At 44.5% G+C, this 21,123-nt stretch overlaps 1 protein-coding gene across 1 annotated transcript in view; it reads right to left on the reverse strand.

Moving 5' to 3' along the window:
- The window catches only part of FBXO10 (F-box protein 10), a 555,020-nt gene that overhangs the window by 100,392 nt on the left and 433,505 nt on the right, over window positions 1-21,123 (reverse strand). The window contains exon 9 of the mRNA XM_085636503.1: window positions 18,312-18,622. Within this exon, the coding sequence (XP_085492629.1) occupies window positions 18,312-18,622 (311 nt within the window). The remainder of the gene's footprint in view (window positions 1-18,311; window positions 18,623-21,123) is intronic.

Consider the following 21,123-nt stretch of genomic DNA (forward strand, 5'->3'; position numbering starts at 1 on the left):
AGCCAAAAGTGGCAACCCCATTATCAGATTTGCTAACTTAGCGCTAATACTGGCAAGGCGTGCAATTACTAAACGCTGGAAAACTGCTACGGCACCGTTGGTGATGGAGTGGCATGGCGAGGTGGTGAGGTGGGGCAAAGCAGAGGGCGCAGAACTTAAGAGGGAAGAAGACCGGGGAATGCGCAAAAAGCCCATCTCCTTAGAGTGGAATGCGATACTGGAAGACTTTAAGGCGAAAGAATTGTAAGGGAGATGTAGTCGGGGTTTGGAGGATACGGGGTCCTGCATTTATGTATGAACAACTGTGTGGGAGGTGGCTAAGACGTAATCATTGGATCATATACGAAATGTTTATATGCAAAAGAGTTGCTGCTAGTCCGACCTTTGTCTGAGTGTGTTGTATCTTTTTACTAGCTACATGCAATTTATGAGGGTTCATGGGGAGGGAAGGGGGGTTATTTGGTGTAGTTTTGTTTAAAGTGTCATGGCCTGTGATTTGGATTGTAATATGTCAACAGAATGTATAATGATTAGTACAACTGCTCAGGCAGTTCGGTAATGACGGACATATTTTTTGCAATGTATGTTATATGTGTGTCATGACAATTAAAACCTTAATAAATATATTAAAAAAAAACAAAAAAACATTTTGTCTAAGTTGAGCCTCTCTCACCATAGGTGATCTTGAGCAGTTTTCTCTTGCACCCTGTGATTATACATTAAACATGACATTGTCGTATTTTGAAAGTATAATGACCTCAAAATTTAGAGACTCTCTAGTGTATAGAAAAAACACTGTTCTCTTAGTCCAGGCCAGCATCTCTTAAAAAAGTATTATATCGTGTTTGAAAAAAGATGCTAGGTGAAAGGCTCTAAAGAAAGGAGGTCAAAAGGGATGGGTCCATCATTATCCAGGTCTCTTAATCAAATTGCCTGCAGTATCTGTTGTTGTGCACGATGACCTTTAGGTTTTTTATGTCTATAGGCTCAGAGACAATCTGCATTGGTATGAAATTGCACAAATAATAAATGTATCTTTTTTCACATGAAAGGAAAAACAAATACTCTATAGATGACAGAAATATTTTTGTACTAGCATGCACAACTGCACACCAAGAAAATGTTGCTCCAATTAAATGCTTCCTTCCTAGCTCCCCTCTAGCACCGCCCCCAACTTTCCCCCTTCACTCACAACTCAAATTGATGAGTACCTGTAATTATCTTTACTATTCAAAGTACTGGATATATATGATGGACCTAGGCTATAAACTATCTGATTTCAAGAACCTATGTGATGATCATGAAAGCTAACTGTAGGCTACTGTATGTGAGATAAGCATGAGGGTTTCAGGAACACGTTAATGACCTTTGGCCATGGATTATAATCCAATCCATCAGCCAATCAGCTCCAGGTTTTAAACTTTTTACTTCAGTCATAAATAATGGAGCCACCTATTAAAATATCTAATTCATTATAGAGACTCAGGTTTCAGGTTTAAAAAAAAAAAAAAAATATTTTCAAGGATTTTCTCAAAACAGCTAAGCAGACTTTAACAAGGGGCTGCCGACTCAGCCCTATACATGGGTTTCGGCCGATCAGCGATGCATGACACAAGGCTAAATTCACGTCGGCCCTCTGCTGGCATATGGGGGTCACCGACTCTGTCCTGCAAACTGGCAACGGCACGATTAGTGCAACAGCTGTTTCCTCACACAGAGAGTCCACTCAACAGGGGTCCTCACTCAACCTTGCTCCCTCCAACACCCTCCTCTTCCTCACAGGGCACACAGATCTTGGCAAGCAGGCATGTGCTGGTGCTCCAGGCTCCACCGCAGGTGGTCTTGGATCCCCTGGTTGAAGTCTCCCCCAACCAGCAAAAGACTAGCAGGCCTTGGCACTAGTCCTGGTCACAGGCAGAAGTCTTACAGAGTTTCCGCTCCTCACACAGTCCGTCTGGCTGCTTGGCAGATGACAATTTTCAAGGTCTCAAACTCCCTTTCCTTTAGTCAATTTCCAGACACCAAAATGTGATTTGAGGTATTAGTCTTTGAAGTTTAATGGTGGGGTTCTGCATCTTTTGAAGTGTCCAATACTCTACACCCTCTTTGTTTTGAAAATCAGTCTATCACAGCAGGAGTGTTTCCAAAGCTGATGTGCCCACAACACAGGCCATGAGAGTAACTAGAGCTCACACCTGAATGTCAGCTACAGTGATATGTGCATCAAAAGGATATTCCCAGGGCTCCCAGCCCTACTATTTAGGATTCTCTTATCAGTCCCATCTCCATCCTGAGATGTGTCCAGGGCCCTTCCTTGTGACCTCTAACTGAATCAAAGAGTACCTGTTGAAGTGTACATGGTAAGCGTCACTCTCCCCTCTCCACCCAGCTTACAGGAATTCAGAAATACACAAATCTGTCTGGGGTATCTCTCTACCTCCTCTCCATGTTTCATAATGCAGGCCTGGGTCTCCCAAAATGGAAGCCAGGGCCCTCCATGTATTGTACCATCTATATGCACACATACACCCCATGCATGTAAACAGCATACACGCACTGTACTGAATCATCCCTTGTACTGCAGCACTTACAGGCACACATACATCTAGCATATGCATTTAGCATGCTGAACTGCCCAGCAGTGTATCCTTCATGTACTGTACCACCTATAGGCACACATATATCCAGCATATGCATTTAACATGCACGGACTTTACACTTCCTGTATTATACCATTCTCACATACACATAATCCTAGCACATGCACTTATCCTGAATACACTGAACACCACAGCACTACATCCTTCAGGTACTGTACCACTCATAGGTATATACCCATCCAACACATGCATTCACCAGGCATGCACTGCTCAGTACTGCATTATCCATGTATTGTACCCTTCCCAGGGACGGTATAAAGATAGAATATCGACGGGAAAATATCGACTAGCATTAATATCGTGGTAAGAATATCGACTGTGAAAAATATCGTAATAGAAAATATCTTTTTAAAAAATATCGTTTCGTGAGAATGACAAAAATATCGTCATAAAAAAATATCGATGAACAGAATATCGTTGATCAAAATGTCGTTTCATATAATATCGACAGAAAAATATAAGTTGTTATAAAATTTATAAAAAAATATGTATTATGTTTTTAAAAAACTTACAAAACTCCTACTAGTAATAATATGTGTTAAAAAATATTTTCTACAAAAGAATTGTTAAAATTTTAGTAGCGGGTTATTGGTATTATAGGGGATAAGGGTGGGTAGTAATTTAAAATTTGGTTTTTAAAAAATTTATAAAATATAAACAAATTAGAAAATATTTAAGAAATCCAAATTTTAATTTGAAATTTCGAATTCTTCACGAAATTAAATTTGTAATTACATTTTATAATTTCAAATAAAAATTTTAGGAGCGGGTTTTTGGTATTATAGGGGATTAGGGTGGGTAGTAATTTAAAAATGTAGTGTTTAAAAATTGTATAAAATATTAATAAATTAGAAATTTATAATGAAATCAAATTGTAACCTCGAAATTTAAAATTTTACACGAAATTTATTTTTTAATATTAATAAAAAATATTACATTAATATTGAAGAAGCGTTATTTTGGTATTATAGGGGAATAGGGTCTAAAAAATAATTTAGATAGAAAAATTTATATTGTTTACTAACCTGCACATTTCCTGACTTATGTTGGATTGGAGTTAGAATAGTAAATTATTATAAAATATAAACAAATTAGAAAATAATTAAGAAATTTAAAATTTAATTTTAAATTTCTAATTGTTTACGAATTTAAATTTGTAATTAAATTTAAAAATTTCAAATAAAAATTTTAGGAGCGGGTTTTTGGTATTATAGGGGATTAGGCTGGGTAGTAATTTAAAAATGTAGTCTTTAAAAATTGTATAAAATATTAATAAATTAGAAATTTATCATGAAATCAAAATTTAACATCGAAATTAAAATTTTTACACGAAATTTATTTTTTAATATTAATAAAAAATATTAAATTAATATTGAAGAAGCGTTATTTTGGTATTATAGGGGAATAGGATCTAAAAAAGAATTTAGATAGAAAAATTTATTTTGTTTACTAACCTGCACATTTCCTGACTTATGTTGGATTGGAGTTAGAATAGTAATTTATTATAGTTTACTATCCAGCACTTTCCCTGAGTTATGTTATGTTTGGAGTTAGAATAGTAATTTATTATGGTTTACTATCCAGCACTTTCCCTGACTTATGTTGGATTGGAGTTAGAATAGTAATTTATTATGGTTTACTATCCAGCACTTTCCCTGACTTATGTTGGATTGGAGTTAGAATAGTAATTTATTATGGTTTACTATCCAGCACTTTCCCTGAGTTATGTTATGTTTGGAGTTAGAATAGTAATTTATTATGGTTTACTATCCAGCACTTTCCCTGACTTATGTTGGATTGGAGTTAGAATAGTAATTTATTATGGTTTACTATCCAGCACTTTCCCTGACTTATGTTGGATTGGAGTTAGAATAGTAATTTATTATGGTTTACTATCCAGCACTTTCCCTGAGTTATGTTATGTTTGGAGTTAGAATAGTAATTTATTATGGTTTACTATCCAGCACTTTCCCTGACTTATGTTGGATTGGAGTTAGAATAGTAATTTGTTATGGTTTACTATCCAGCACTTTCCCTGAGTTATGTTATGTTTGGAGTTAGAATAGTAATTTATTATGGTTTACTATCCAGCAGTTTCCATGACTTATGTTGGATTGGAGTTAGAATAGTCATTTATTATGGTTTACTATCCAGCACTCTCCCTGACTTATGTTATGGTTTACTATCCAGCACTTTCCCTGACTTATGTTATGTTTGGAGTTAGAATAGTAATTTATTATGGTTTACTATACAGCACTTTCCCTGACTTATGTTGGATTGGAGTTAGAATAGTAATTTGTTATGGTTTACTATCCAGCACTTTCCCTGAGTTATGTTATGTTTGGAGTTAGAATAGTAATTTATTATGGTTTACTATCCAGCACTTTCCCTGACTTATGTTGGATTGGAGTTAGAATAGTAATTTATTATGGTTTACTATCCAGCACTTTCCCTGACTTATGTTGGATTGGAGTTAGAATAGTAATTTATTATGGTTTACTATCCAGCACTTTCCCTGACTTATGTTATGTTTGGAGTTAGAATAGTAATTTATTATGGTTTACTATCCAGCACTTTCCCTGACTTATGTTGGATTGGAGTTAGAATAGTAATTTATTATGGTTTACTATCCAGAACTTTCCCTGACTTATGTTGGATTGGAGTTAGATTAGTAATTTATTATGGTTTACTATCCAGCACTTTCCCTGAGTTATGTTATGTTTGGAGTTAGAATAGTAATTTATGGTTTACTATCCAGCACTTTCCCTGACTTATGTTGGATTGGAGTTAGAATAGTAATTTATTATGGTTTACTATCCAGAACTTTCCCTGAGTTTACAATTTATTTTTGATCAAAAGGGTATTTAGTCCTCTGGAACGCGTAGACCCTCGGTTTGAGTCGTCACATACTGTAACTACATATTCTGTGGGAAAGTTATGTCAATCCTGGCTGCGACATTCCACCTTAGCATCTGTCAAAGTTCATTTATCGAAGTTACATGACAAAATAGATTTGAATTATTTTGTTAAAGGTCCTGTGGGTGGCAGAACCAAAAGGTGGGCGTATGCTATTTACAACGAAGTGTGGAAATTTTCGCAAATTGAGGCGGCTTCAAGATTGAGAGCTATTGACCAAGCAAACATGGAAAAGGTTTTAGCCGTTATAGATAACAGCATTAGCACTCTCTCTTCCAGAATTTATACATTAGATAATATTGTTTCGTCAGTTGTTGATATTGTGCATGATGATATGTCTGTGTTATATAATGGTCAAAACCAGTTGCGTTCTGTTATGCAGTTTGCATGGACATTGCAGACGTTAAAGGCAGGGAGGGTCCCTTGGGACTATTTGAGCACTACATCGTTATTCATTCCTTTTAACATTACTGATAAGCAGCTATTTATGTCCATTAAAGATGCTACATATTCATTATTACATATTGAAAAATTAGAACCGTTACCTTTCTCTGTGGCGGAAATCAATTCAGTCACGTGGCTTATACACGGGTTGATAACTCTACCGTTCGCACTTCTTAAGTTTACGTCTTGTATGAAACATTATGCTCTGGGTAGATATGAACAGCTGGCCACCGCTTTCATACATGAGGTTTGGTCCCTCCCCTTTACGTATAGATGTACTAGGGACGGAACTGAGGTTTATCTGAAGGGTGAGGAATGTACCACGACACCAGATCATTCCTTGGTATGTAGGCACATTCAATTACACGGTGCATGCAATGTACAAGCCCCGATTTTGGCCTGCGTCCTACGAGGTGTCCCAGTGCCTGTGATTACGCCTTCTTTGACGCTGCTTGCAAACAGTAGTTATTTAATTTTGAATAATGAAGCTTGCTGCGGGATGTTAGTGGGAATCCCATATATAGTAACTGTATCGCAGAGGGTTGTCTGCTGCAATAATGTTCTCTTTTCACCCCCGCACGGGCGACTGGATGTTTCCATCTGGCCTTCGATTCCAACCTTGAAAGCAGAGTTCAACAAGTTGAGCAGAATAAGAGCTGTATTGTCCCAAAAAGAGGTGTCATTGACTTCCTCTCGTGAAACATTTGTCCTTCACGTTGCTAATACGCGCACTGAGGTACAGGCGGTTTTGAATACTGACCTCCCCCTACATTTCGGAGCTTTGATCCTAACTATTTTCAATGCCTCGTCCACGACCGGCCTGGCTCATTTTTTTAAACTTGTAGGCTCAGGCCTCGTGACCGCTTTCCAAACTATTTTTGGTGTGATTCCGGCATTTTTTCATTCGATTTTCTCGAGCATCTTTGGAGGTGTTCCGCTGCTTCTGGCGCTGGTGGCAGGTGTGCTGCTTTTACTTTTCATACTACGGAATGGCTGCTGTTTCTGTGCCACACGAGCACCTGTCCCGTCTGCATCTTCTTCGTGATAGGATGCTTGACTTTTATGGTACTCTGCCATTGGCGACTTTAAGCCTGGCATGTGGATTATCCTTCAGGTATTCCTACTTCACCTGCGTGCAACCTGTATTTCACTGCCTGGATTGTCCCTTTGAATGGCCTCTGGATTTGTGCTTGACCAACACGGTGTCTCCGGTGCCGGATTTCGATCGACTGATGAGGCCCTTAGTGTCTCACGAGTTGGCCTGTTCTGGTGTCCGGATTATGGCTTGTGGTGCGGCGCATGGTATCCTGGGTAATTGGGACATATCAACGGCTGCCTACGACTTCTTGGCTATGAGCTATTTAGAGGAACATTCTGGTTGCCCTCTGATTGTGCTAGAGGCTCCGATGGTTGAAGAACATGTATGTTCCTTTTCTTTAATTAATTGGATGGCTGAGACTTTTAGTGGCCCTGCAAACGATTTTTTGTTGGAAGCAGTTGCCACGTATGCTGCCTATACATTCATGGATTAACTGAACTATCCTCCTTTGCGCCTGTGCTACTGGACAGCAACCTAGCGCAGTATTCATTTTTTTTTTCTAATCATTGTGTTACTTATAGTATTTGGATGATAGTAGTTGTTAATATATGAAGTAAATTGTACATTTACTTAGCAAGTTTAAATAATTTTTGTCAGCTATCTAAGTAGACATGGATAAGGTAGTTAATAAATGTTTTTACATGTAAGTTTCTGGTCGTTGTTGATAAGTTCAACATGTTCTTTTTTCACTCTAAAGAAGAACACTTTTTAATTTAGGGAGTTTATCTACTTTATGCTAAGTTCGAATGAAAAAAGCAATGGGATTTTACTTACTTCAAGTGTAGTATGACGTTTTGTAGTTGTAGTCGTAGGTTTGTATTTTCTTCTCTCAGCAAGGTAACCGTTTTTCTCCAAGTTTGGCCCAAAAATGGTAAATTACGTTAAGTGTATAATTGTTTTTATATTAGTGAGTTAATTAATGGTAGCTTTTGATTGGTTCAATTAGTGAAATTTCAAAATCATTGGTCGAGAACGTTATTTTGAATTAGAAAACCGTTAAATAATTATATGTGTGAATAGTTTTGTAAAGTAAAATAGTTTAAAAAAGTGTGTAAAATAAAAGAATAGTGCATATCGAGTTGGTAATAAAAAGACGATATTTTTTGTATATTTCTATAAGCAGATAGGTCGTCGATGTTAGTGTAGTCGATATATATGTCTAAGGTCATGTTATTTAAAATAAAGTCGATCATGTAGTAGTCGATATTTATGTTGTCGATATTAGTGTGAACGATATTAGGGTTGTCGATAAAAAAAAAATCGATATTTGTGTGAATCCTTGTTTAAGTATAGGATGACGATATTAATGTAAGCGATATTTTAGTGACGATATTTATTTCTGACGATATTTATGTTAACGATATTCCATCATGGAACCCCCAGGGACACATAGAGCAAGCGCAGATACACCACCTCAATGCTGCGCAGCACTTCACATCAAACTGATGTAGGCAAAGGGTGAGTTAGGCAAACTGCAGCAGAACTTTACAAATGAGTGAGCCAGTATGCCTCACTTCAGTCACACAGGATAGAAAGGACTTGTTCACTCCTACTTATCACTACATGGTATGCTGCCACCACCACGCTTGTGAGGCTTAACTTTTAGTAAAGGTGGTGCCCTTACACCACTATGAAGGTAGCGCTTTGGGCACAACTTCCGGTCCAACAATACCGCAATTCGTGAGTCAGTGTTAGGGATTCAGACAACAGTGCATTTTGCCACTCAGGGCAGGGGTGCACATCCATTACCATGCAGAGGACTTTTTCATCCCAAGAACATGTCAAAACATATTTCAGTTGCTCAAACGCATTCTTTACAAAGTTTGGAACAGATAGGTCAGCAGCAGTGAAAGTCACAGACCACTAACATTTGGATTTAAAATTATGGATGCGGCATTAACTAACAATTTGCTATTGCGAACTCCTTAATTTAGAAATTGAAAATGTGAGCTATGGTCAAGTTTATATTACTGTTCCTATTATTCGGCACTTTTCTCATTGCTTTCATGTATGGCATTTCTTTTTTTTTTTTTTTTTTTTGTGGTTCATTATTATTTTAGGCATTTATTTATATATTCTTCGTTTTGCAGAGTGAAAACGTGCTAATAACAAATAATAATGCAGGTTTAATATAGCACTTTATACCGCTTTCTCCCATTTCCAGGCGCTGTAGTTAAGACGTGTTGCCCAATTTAAAGGTACTCTCTTTACCAGCTTTTGAGCCATGGAAGGCTTAGTTGGTCGTGCTGGGATTCGCATTCGTGACCTGCAGCTCACAGCATGGGTGCGCTGAGACGGTATCCAGTTGAATGCAATATTGTGGGTGGTGCCGCAGTGCTAGGAGGTGCGGACATTTGCCCATCTGCTGGTACTTTGGTGTTAGTTCTTGATGGACATGTCCATGACAACGGGTGGTGTGTGCTGGCTGCATTTGGATGACAGAGGGAGGTGGCAGTTCTTGGCTGCTAGTTTGAGTAATCCTTGAAAATGTCTTGAGGGTTGGCAGAGTAGGCTGAGCCTTCAAGGAATGGTCCCCTTCTCGCTGCCCTTTCATCATTTGGCATCCATGTTGCTTCAGCCTGGTTTCACTTGGTTGATCAGTCTGGGACATGGTGCTCCTTTTTATAGGAGAACCATGATTGTTTGCTACTTTTTTTTTTTTTTACAAAATTCAAAAAATATACAGAGATGGGCCTACAACCTTCAGGCCGGCCGCTAGCAAGCAAGAGGAGCATTGGATACAAACAATAGCGCCCATGCCGCGGCAAAGGGAAATGCACAGGAGTTAGAAGCGGTGGTAGCCACACCATCCGGGCACACATAACGGTTTCATTTTAGTATAAATAACAACAAAAGAACAAATCCACAAGGCAACCCACAATCAGAAACAGCAGCATGTGCTCCCCTAGCGGGGGGGGGACCCTACCAATCCATAGGAGTAGCAAGGGGGGGAAAAAGGGCAAGACTGGGATTAGGTGGACTCAGTGCCCGGGACCGGGGAGATAAACTGGCTAAGGGGATGGGGCCGGTGACGGATCGGGCAATAACGGCGGGGTACAGATTCCCCCGCGGTAGGCGTTCCAGGGGCCCCATACGTTCACCCATGTCCCAGGCTTACCTCTCGCAACATACACCACTTTTTCCCGAAACATGCACCAATCCATGTTATCCTTCCATGCCGAGACAGTCGGGGACCTCTGGGAACCCCACAGTTGAGCTATGTCGCGTTTGGCCACCATATATCCCAGAGTCACCCACCGCGTCTGTGGTACCGAGTACTCGGTTGGCTCCCACACATTCAACAGGCATCTCCTCGCTTCGGGCAGCAGCGACACACGCGTAACCACCCGCAGGACCTCATGCACACCACGCCAGAATCGCTCCACCTCCGGGCATTCCCACAAAATATGGAAAAAGGTCCCCAAAGAACCACACCCACGCTTACACAACCCGTCTACAGCATATCCCATACGCAGTAGCCTTGGCCCCGTGACATAGACCCTATGGAGTACCTTGAGCTGGACGAAGCGAAGGCGGGCCGGTATGGCCACCTCTTTCGGGGAGGCCACCGCCGACACCCAGTCCTCGTCATCCAGCTCCAATCCATCAGCCACCCATGCCTCACGAAGGTTAGTCAGCAGTCCCGAGCGGTCATTGATAAGTTTTTTATAGATCAATGAAATCGTGCTGTCCGGTACATGTCCATCTAGCACTCTATCCTCCAGAGGGGAGTACTCCGGGATGGAGGCAACGTCCGGGAATACGGAGCATAGTGCATGATGGATCTGCATATAACGAAAGTACTCCCTGTCCTGCAACTGGAATTCTGTCCGTAGCATCTCGAACGTTTTGAATCCCCCCCTCGTCCAGAGATCACCCACCCTGCTGATGCCTATCATGTCCCACTTTTCAAAGCCCTTCGAGGTCCACAGGGAGCCCAACTGCTCAGATGCGTATAGTGGCGACGCCCGGGGCAAACGACCTTTCCACCCCATCGCCACATTAGCCGCGTGCCACACTCGTACCATGACACGAGTGGGGCCCGTCAGACGTGCGTCAAGCGAGCCGGAGTACAGCGCTCGGTTATAATCACCACCCGGCAGTAAAATCTTATCCATTTCAAAAGCCGGGTTTAGAGCGGGCCCGTACAGGCCGTGATTAATCGCAGCCAGCTGGGAGGCCCAATTATACCGTTTGATATCCGGGAGGGCGATCCCCCCGTCATACCACGGGAGCGTCAGCTTCGCCAAGGCGATACGCGGTCTACCCTCCCAGAGCAGTCGGCGCTGCAAACTCTCCACCTCGCGAAAGTAGCGCGCCGGGACGACGTCCATTGTGTTCTGCAGAGCGTACAGGAAACGCGGCAGCGACATCATCTTAAACAATGCCGCCTGGCCGAGCGGCGAGAGCGGCAAGCGCCTCCAACGCGCAACATCCTCCTTCAGGCGCTGGAGGGGGGGGAAGCAAGTTCTGACTATATCGGGCCTCCGCGTCCAGGGTAATGAAGACACCCAGGTACCGAAATCCCCGCGGGGCGATCTGGATAGGACAGCCCCGCGGAAGGATAGGGTCCTCCCCAGAGAGAACATAGACGCACGATTTAGCCCAGTTGATGATAAGGCCGGAGTTAAGACCAAATCAATGCAATACATCAACCAGCACTATCAGTGATTTACGTGGGGAAGCCAGGTACAGGAGGATATCGTCAGCATATAGAGATACGCGGTCCTCATACTCGGGGGTCCAGCAGAGACCACGAATAGAAGGTTCCCACTGCAGCCACTCCGCCAGGGGCTCCAAAGCGAGCGCGAAAAGGAGCGGCGATAACGGGCAGCCCTGCCGCGTGCCCCTGCCCAGCTCGAACGAGGCCGACACTCTACCATTGACCACGACCTGCGCCAGCGGGCCAGAGTACAACAATTTTACCCAACTGATGAATCCTGGGCCAAACCCAAACTTCGCGAGCGTCGCCCAAATATAGGGCCATTCAAGCGTGTCAAACGCCATAGTGGCGTCCAAGGACGCCAAAATGGCCGGCTCTCGTATGAACGGGACACGTGCGAGCACCCCATGCAAACGCCGCAGGTTAAGCGCTGTATTGCGATGAGGGATGAAGCCGGACTGATCCTGGTGAATCAAGTCACACACTACGCCGACCAGCCGATTGGCCAACACCTTGGCGAGGATTTTGGGCTCTGCATTCAATAACGAAATAGGCCGATAGGATGTGACCCGGTCCCGTGGCCTCCCCTCCTTATGGATAACCACGATAGTAGCTAGACGCTGGTCTAGCGGGAGGGAACCCGCCGAGTGGGCCGCGAGGAACATAGCACGGAGATGTGGCGCCAGCGTATCCGGTCGCAATTTATACAACTCGATGGGAAGACCATTAGGGCCCATGGCCTTGCCGGAAGCGACCGATCGTATGGCGAGGGCAATTTCTTCGGAAGTTGGAGCAGCGTCCAACGACACTCTGTCCTCCTCCGAAAGGGAAGGCAGCGCGATATCCCTGAGCAGGGCGTGGGAATCCTCTTCAGAGCGGGAGGACACCGGGGAATACACCCCACGGAAATAGTCTGCAAAGCAGGCGACAATTTCTTCTGGTTCAGTGACACACACACCATTCTGTTTCTCAATCAACGGGACAACTCGACTCGCTCTCTCCTTTTTGTCCAACCATGCAATCAATTTACCAGCCTTGTCACCCACATCATACAGTCTCCCCTGTTGCTCTCTACTGAGGCCCCTGGCCGCCTCCGTGATGAGGGCCTTATAAGCCGATTGCTTGAGTCGAAGAACATGTAATTTGTCATCCGTCACCCCACATTCTAGATCACCCTCCAACTCGGTTATCTCCGCTTCAATACGAGTCACCTCCTCCCGCTCGCGCCTCCGGGAATGGGAAATAAGGGACAAGGCCTCTCCCCTGAGTACCGTCTTGAACGCCTCCCACAATGAGATCGCTGATGACACAGACCCCACATTCTCGTCAAAGTAGCGCTTAAGGGATTTAACCAGCTCTGCACGAATGGTGGGGTCACGCAGGTACCAGGGATTAATCGGGACCACCCTACCCTCTCCCCTCGGAAGAATATCAAAGTGCAACAAGAGTGGAGAGTGGTCCGAAATACCCCGTGCCAAATGGCGCACCTCCCCTATCCTCCCAAAGTGCGCCGCCGGAACCAGGACATAATCTAGCCGTGAGAGACTACCATGAGCCCCTGAATGGAAGGTGTACTGCAGCTGCGTGGGATGTTTCAAACGCCAACAATCCACCAGCCCCAAGGTATCCAAGAGGCCAGACAACCAGGCCTGGGCACGGGGGAGATCCCTAGGGGGGTGACGATCCACAGTTCCGGAAACCACAGCATTAAAGTCCCCCCCCACCACTAGAATCCCCTCCGGAAGGCCAAGGAGGAGGCGCCCCAGATCCGCAAAGGTGGTCGTCTGCAGCCCCGGCGGGACATAGACAGACACAAAAACGACCACTCTGCCCTCCATTCTACCCACCAAAACCGTGTAACGTCCCCTGTCGTCATGGTGCACCTCATCAATCTCCAACGGGAGCGAGTTCTTAACCATAATGCCCACACCCCTTGAACCAGACGTGAAGCCCGAATGGGCCACAAGGCGGTAGCCCCGTCTATTCATGGCACAAAAGGAGTTGCCAATGAGGTGTGTCTCCTGCAGAAAAACTATATCGGGCGAGATTCGCTTCAAGAACTGCAGGACCACACCTCGTTTTATCCTGTCCCCCAATCCATTAACATTCCAGGACAACAAGCTCAGTACCCTACCCCCCATCATAAACAGAAGCGATCACTCGTCCCCCAGAGAGCACTTTAGAAATGATACAACGATGCTTTTGCCTTGTGGTAGAAACGAACAACACCCCACCCCAACAAAACTCCCCCCTCCCTGCACCCCTGCATGAGCCCAGACAGCCCCCCCAACTTGCAGTGTGCCTGTCGCCCCTATATAGTGAAACTAGCTAGACCCCCTAGAGGAGGAAAGAGCACCCCTTCTAGACCCCACACAACCTCCAAAAGAGGGGAAAGAACAAAGACAGAAGCTTTGGTCGAAAGTGGCATCATAATCGTCCAGAGTGAGGTCCAATATCCACCCCTCAGTCCCGATCCAGTGGGCCGTCTCCTCCCGCCCCCCCCCCCACCATCCCGAGCACTACCCCCAGACAGAGTGTCCAGCCAGTCCCCGGCCGCTTCGGGACGATCAAAAAAGTGCGTGCGACCATTCACCTCTACCCGCAGCTTGGCCGGGAAGAGCATGGCGTATTTTAAGTTCATGTCCCGGAGCCGGCGCTTAACACCCAGGAAACTCAGTCTCTGTTTCTGGACCGCTTGAGTGAAATCGGGATAAAAGTTCACCTCCATATTTTCCAGCTTCATCGGCCCTTGCAGTCTGGAGGCTTGCAAGATCGCGTCCCTGTCCCGAAAGTTAAAAATCCGGGCAATGAGAGGCCGCGGAGGGGCTCCGACCTTCGGCCTTCCCCCAGGAACTCTGTGGGACCTCTCCACTGCAAAGAATTTACTCAGTCCCCTAGGCTGGAGATGGGTAACGATCAGGTCCTCTACAAAAAGATCCGCCGCCGCTTCCTCCCGTCCCTCGGGTACTCCGATGATGCGGATGTTATTCCTCCGGGCCCGACTCTCGGAATCTTCCAGGCGCCGATCCATAAGCACACTCGCCTGACGAAGTCGGCGCACCTCCATTTGGAGGGCCGCCACCTCAGTCGTGAGGCCCGACGCGGTGTGGGCCAAAGAATCGACCCGGTCGTTGGTCTTGGAGAGATCAGCCCTCACCAGGTTGACATCCACTAGGATCGCGTCGATTTTATGGGCTAAGGTGTCAAACCGCTGGCCCACCGAGGCCTTCATCTCAGCAATGGCGCCCATGACGTCTTGCAGAGTCAACTCTGTGGGCAAATCCGGGGCATCCGGAGGGCACTCAGAGGACTTGTGCGGTCCACCGGGAGATCCTTTCGGGAGGGTGTAGCGGTCCATGATGTTGGCCTGATGTGCGGCGCCACGCCGGGTCGACTTGGCCTTCAACCGATCGCCATCTTGTTTCGTGGCCATCGTCGCGGGTCTCACCCCCTCACCAGCCACGCAGTAAAAGGCAAGCAATCAAGGCCACGGGGTCCGGGGGGTCACCCCAGGACGGCGGAGCGGGCCACAGCAGGCAGGCAGGCTGGGTCACCCAGCGAGGCCACCCCAACACAAAGAGCGCCGCGATCCCACTTGCAAAGACGGCAAGGGGGCGCGAAAGTGAAAGTGAAAGTGCGGGGTACGCGACTCGCCAGGCCCAGCCCACCGTTGTTGTTCACTTTGCCACCGGGTCGCCCCCAAACGCGAGTCCGGGGTCAGGAGCGAAGGAGGCCGCAAACTTCAATCGGTGCTCACTCCGGCACGCGAGGTCCGATTCGAAAACGGGAAACGGGTACCACCTCGGCTCAGGCTCACCGACACAGTCCCCTCAACCGATGCAGGATGAAGACAGGATAAACGTAGGAGGTCGCGGAGGTCCTCGGGAGCCTCGCACCTACGCGGCCATCTTGGTTGCGCGCTAGGCTCCTCCCCCCATGTATGGCATTTCTTGATGAATCTATACCAAACTTTCCAAAATAATTTCTTAAACACTTTGAATTTGTTTGCAAAATTAGGTGAAGGTAGGTGAACTGGTGTACAACCAAGGAGGCAACAGAGGAGGTAAAAACTAATCAGGTGCCATATTTAAGGATCCCCACCCTGATAGTGGGGAATGTTTTGTTGAAAGTGCTCCCACCACCAGGCTGGAAGCTCTTTTGCCAAAACGGTTAGACTGGACAGTTGCCATGTTATAGCAGCAGTTGAACATTTCTTTTGTTCTCCCAAATTTCTGTAAAACAGAATATTAATGGCCCTGAGACACAGGAAGATATCTTCCTTTGTGTGGGGGCCAGTAATTAATTGTCCAGCCTGGGATCTCCAGACCTATCATGGTGGTCTAGGTTAGGAAAAATATAAATTCAAATGCCTGCCTTAAATAGGGCCGGTCTTCCAACACATTGATCCAGCAGCTCCGTTATGAACTTGGTTCTGGATCACAGACTTCCAAGGGCAGACCTAGATGAAGGTTCAACATTGGAAATGTAGTGGTTCCCCTGTCTCTAAATGAAATCGGGAAACATCAGATTTGGCAGTATGAAATACCCGTCTGTTTACAATAGTTATCTTGTCCGGCCAAAACCAAAATGATCTCCTGGGACACTTTTTAGTCGTCCAATTCAAATTTCTATGTACTTGACTACTTTACAAAACCCCACCAAACTACCTATGCTTTCGCACCTTAATTTGCTGTAATGTTGTTTAAAGATATGGTAAAATTATGGTTAAACTGTTACAGTGTAATCAAGATACTTATGCACACATATACTTTCATGTGTATATGTTTTTTTCATGAATTTCTATCACGTCATGTTGAATATTTCTTATTCCTTTTTTTGCTATGTCGTGATTGGAAATAGACTGAATTGAATCTACAATTATTCCTGTATTTGAGCTACCATGTAGTATTCTACAAGTAGTTAGACAAAGAAGATTGATCAATTGGTTGTAAAGCTGCAAACTATTCCTGGGGATTTTTAAAAATACAAAAATGCATCTAAAATAGGGACATAATCATCAAAGGTGCCATAGCACTTCTAGTTGTCTTATACCACCCAACCAGGAGGGAGGGAGCACAACTTTCATGCTTGCATTACGGGCCCAGTGCTCATTTACGACAGCAAAAGCATTTTTAATTACGTAAGTGCCTTTGTTTCAACGTACCTTGCTGTGGGTACTTAAAAACATTCTCTTTCACTCTCTGACTTTGTGTGAGTCCTAGGCTTGTGTCATCAATTGTAGAGTCCTTGTATTATGTTCTCTTCTTGTGTTGCTGCGCATATAACCTTGGTCTTGCAATGTTGCGTGAGGTTGTTATTCATGTGGCGGTGAGTGTTCTGGGGTATGAAGGTGGACAGTTGGAAGTAACGGAGGAGGAGCCCGCTGCCAATGTAAGTGGCATGGTTTCAAGTATGAGTCCAAAATAAACACTACACGTCTTACCTTCCTACTTTCGCAACTTGATTTAATACTTTTTTAATTTGATTTCAAACTGTTGTTTATATTATGAAACATGTTTGTTCCAGTCAAATGGCGTTCGACTCACTGCAGAGACTGCCTGAGAAATTAATTGACCTTTAAAGCACAAGCGACTGTACATCTCCACTTGTGATTATTCTGACCTACGTAAAAGCCATGTAGTAAATGTACATAGGTATGTACATGTTCAAGAGACCAGAATTAGGGCATTTTTCTCTACCGAAGTTTGAGCAGGATGCAGCCTCACATTTAATGCCTCATGGAAAGTAAGAGTTAGAGCAATGATTTGTCGGTCATCCCATTAATTTTTTACACCATTCATGTGCAGATGTTGATGAGTTTGTCTCAATAGAGGCTCTAAGCTACAGCTTGCAGCATTAAATACTACTAACAGTTTATTTTATGGTGGGCATCACGTCAACAAAAACCTTATAACAATAATAATGATTATTTCTGTCTTGTGCTCAAGTTGCTGCATCCTGTCACTCTTGTTTGGAATTTTGTCCTCTTAAACCTTTAGCACAGTGTTCCTTCTTAGTAATATTTGAGTTTTCTGGGATGTGTCTTGGTACATAATAGATCTAGCTTAAAATGCTTCTTTGGACATGTGTAATCTAGGCAAGTTGTAATATTAGGGTAATAGCGGAACCCAGTAGACAACATTTGCTCTTATTCAACCATGTTTTGGATCCCTTTTGGGCCGACAGACGTATATTTAATATTTCTTCAATCCAGTCGACATATCCTACACAAATCTTTTCTCTAGCAAAATACTCCATCATTTCACAAAGCTTCCAATAATTGTGCACCTTAATTTTGTAAATAAAAAGTTTCTAATTCATTGCAAGATGACCAACTATCTTGACACTGTGTCCCCAAGGCCTCCATCTCAATGCAAGTGTACTTCAATGTATTTTTTTCTGATAAATAAAAGAATCCCAAAAATGGTGGCTCACAGTAAGAGACCACATAGAGCTATCAACATTTACCACAGAGAAAAGAAAAGCATTGGAAAAGATCGGCCCTGCTGCAAGAAAGTCTCATACACACCTTCATGTCTGCGGTTAGTAGTAAATGGAGTCCTCTTCCATGGTTTCCGATTATATCATTCTCTATGATGACTCCATCTCCCTTCGAAGTCACTCCATGACTGTTGTTGTCGTAGATGCCGTTCCCACGTAGCTCCACCCTGCATCCTGCCTCAATCAGTGCACCACTTGAACTGTTGCAGGAGATACTGTTGTTGGCAATACGCATCAGCTGAGAGCTCTGAAGTACAGCGATGCCACTGTCTTGGTTGGCATGGATGGCATTGGCTACGATGTTGAGTGCCTCATTACTCTTGATGTACAGTCCAGCCGCTATCAATAAGGAAAAGTGCAAATTAAATGAGATGAGGTACTTCATCACAGATGGAGTTTGCATAAATCAATGGCATTTAATCAAGACATCATAAACAACAAAGCTGTCACAACGCAAAGTTTTAGTAGTGCCCTTAGGACGTTCTATTATGTAAAAGTTTTATACCAATGCACAATAGAATACCCAGCCCCCTTCCTAGCGTGCCCCATGCAAATGAGGAAATCCCTTTGCCTCTGCATCCGGGGCGTATTACAGACGCGGGCACAGATGCAAAGAAGCTGTCAGCGCACCCCCTGATGACAGCCCTCTGGAGGGGGTAAAGGGAGTCCTGTGGACCACCCAGACATCCCCTTGCAGGCAGGTGCAGTTACTGACTGCACCCGCCTGCAACGGGATCTCTAATCCCCCTTCAAAGTTGCCTGCACTGGAGTGGCTTCAAAGCAGCAGCAAGTTGACGGCTGCCCTGGGGGCAGCGCATTCACCATAATGCGGTGCATTGCACTGGGCGCACCTCTTTAAAGGTGCGCCCAGCCCAATGAGGGAAAAGTCGGCTCATGTATAATGCGGCCCCACATACGCTCTTTGCAGCAAACCACTCAGACACTCGAATAAATCCTTCCAGCAAACATCCGGTCATAAAATAAATGAGAACCTTCTTCGGATCTTCGTGTAAATTACCTATTTTGTAATTAGGCTAAATGGCTGGCAGTGATTTATTTTCTTGCGGACCTTCGCACTTTGATTGAGTAAGAAGTGACATTTAGTGAACTGTGATTCTGAAGACCTAACCGGTTCTTAAAATGGTTCTTTGGCCATGGCACTGCTGCACTGGAGCACGCAGACGTTTCAGCAGAGCCGATATAGTCGATCAAATACATGTTGATAAATACGTCGGAAATGTAATTCCCTGGCCTTCCACCTACATGGTTGTTTGTCTCCCTAAAATGCGTTTTCAGGTAATTTTGTTAATGGCTAATTTGAGGTATGATTTTATGCTGGTTTAGCTGCTCAGTAGGAACATTTGTTATTTGATACGCTTACTTTCACAATTTTGCTTCTAATTTGTATTGAAATAAAGGCCATATAAACTAAACGGCCCTGGTGAGGTTCCCAACAGTAAGTGCGCTGAAACCGAAACATCAACGCTCTTAACTTGAATTACTCTGTATTAGAGAAATTAGCTTTCAGCGTAGAATACAATTTATCTGTACATGGAATGGTGCTTGTACTCGATGACCTTTCAATTATGTAGCAGTGTGAAGAGAAACCCAGATATGGACCAGCTGCTATTCCTCTAGGCTGTAGATTCCCTTCCAGGCTTTACTCAAGCAATCTGTCTCCATGTATAAGTTCTTATGCTGATGAAGTGTGTGTTAAAACTAAACATACATTCTCCATTCTTTAAGTCTGCATAAGGCGCTATTCCTCAATAATCAAGCTACTCCTAAATAGGAAGTTATTTGTTTCAAGATCCCTGCTTAAATTTCGAACTGCGCTGAATAACTAAGAAAGCCTTCTGAAATAAATTCTCATCAGGGGTCATTTTTAGGTCTCGCCTGAGCCAGCGCTTTAGTGCTACTCTGGCGAGAGCTATAGAAAGCAGGATTTGGAAGTGCAAACTAGTGCTTTTCAGGCCGCCAACTACAGTGCATGTGCGCCGGGCGCGCGCACCATTTGTCAGCCTGCTGATCACTTTCGCGGCCACTTTGATGTTCTCAGTGAGCCGCGCGGCCACTGAGAACATCAAAGCGGCCGCTAAAGTGCTCACCATATGCTAGCCTTCCCTGTGTTGCTTTAGCAATCACCGCCCCCCCCCCCCCTCCATGTTACCCTTTCTCTTTCATGGCCGCGCGGCGTTAATTTCACGGCCGCGCGGCCAATGCTTGTTAAGCAATGCTTGTAGTAGTACTGCAAAAGCTCTACTGTGCAAGGCATAGTTCCCCTTTCACAATCTTCGTGCCACCGTGCGAGGCCCGAGCACTTTGCACTTAGCGCGGCACCCAACCTCACCTCCGCTCAAAATACAAGACTTCCGTTTCTGGGTCTCCCCGGCTGCTTGGAAACACCTTCTCAGTGAGCGTTGCAGCGTGTCCTTTGCTATGTTTGCACTGCACTCTGTCCTCACCGCATCCAAGTCTTCACTTCAGTCCATATCACCAAGCAGTCGATTGAAAGGGGCGCCGCATATTCACAGAAAACGTGTGCTCTTTGCCCAGGAAACTGGCTTAGCATCGACAGTAAAAATACATTTTAAAAAACGCCGCAGACATGGCATATAGCTGGAAACCAACAGAGGTTAGTTGAGAGACGCTGGCTGAAGCGCCCGGTGTACACTCACTTCACAGGCAGTGGGAGCGCGATTGAAAAGAAGCCTGTAAATATTGTTTTGGGCAGTTTCCGATGCGGAAAAGGATACTGCAGACGCATTACTGTGAAAGCACTTAATTCTATGCAAGTTATTGAGTGTTGGCCACACATGATTGAAAGCCCAAGAGAAAGT

Source organism: Triturus cristatus, chromosome 2_1 (assembly GCF_964204655.1).
Source record: "Triturus cristatus chromosome 2_1, aTriCri1.1, whole genome shotgun sequence".
NCBI lineage: Eukaryota > Metazoa > Chordata > Amphibia > Caudata > Salamandridae > Triturus > Triturus cristatus.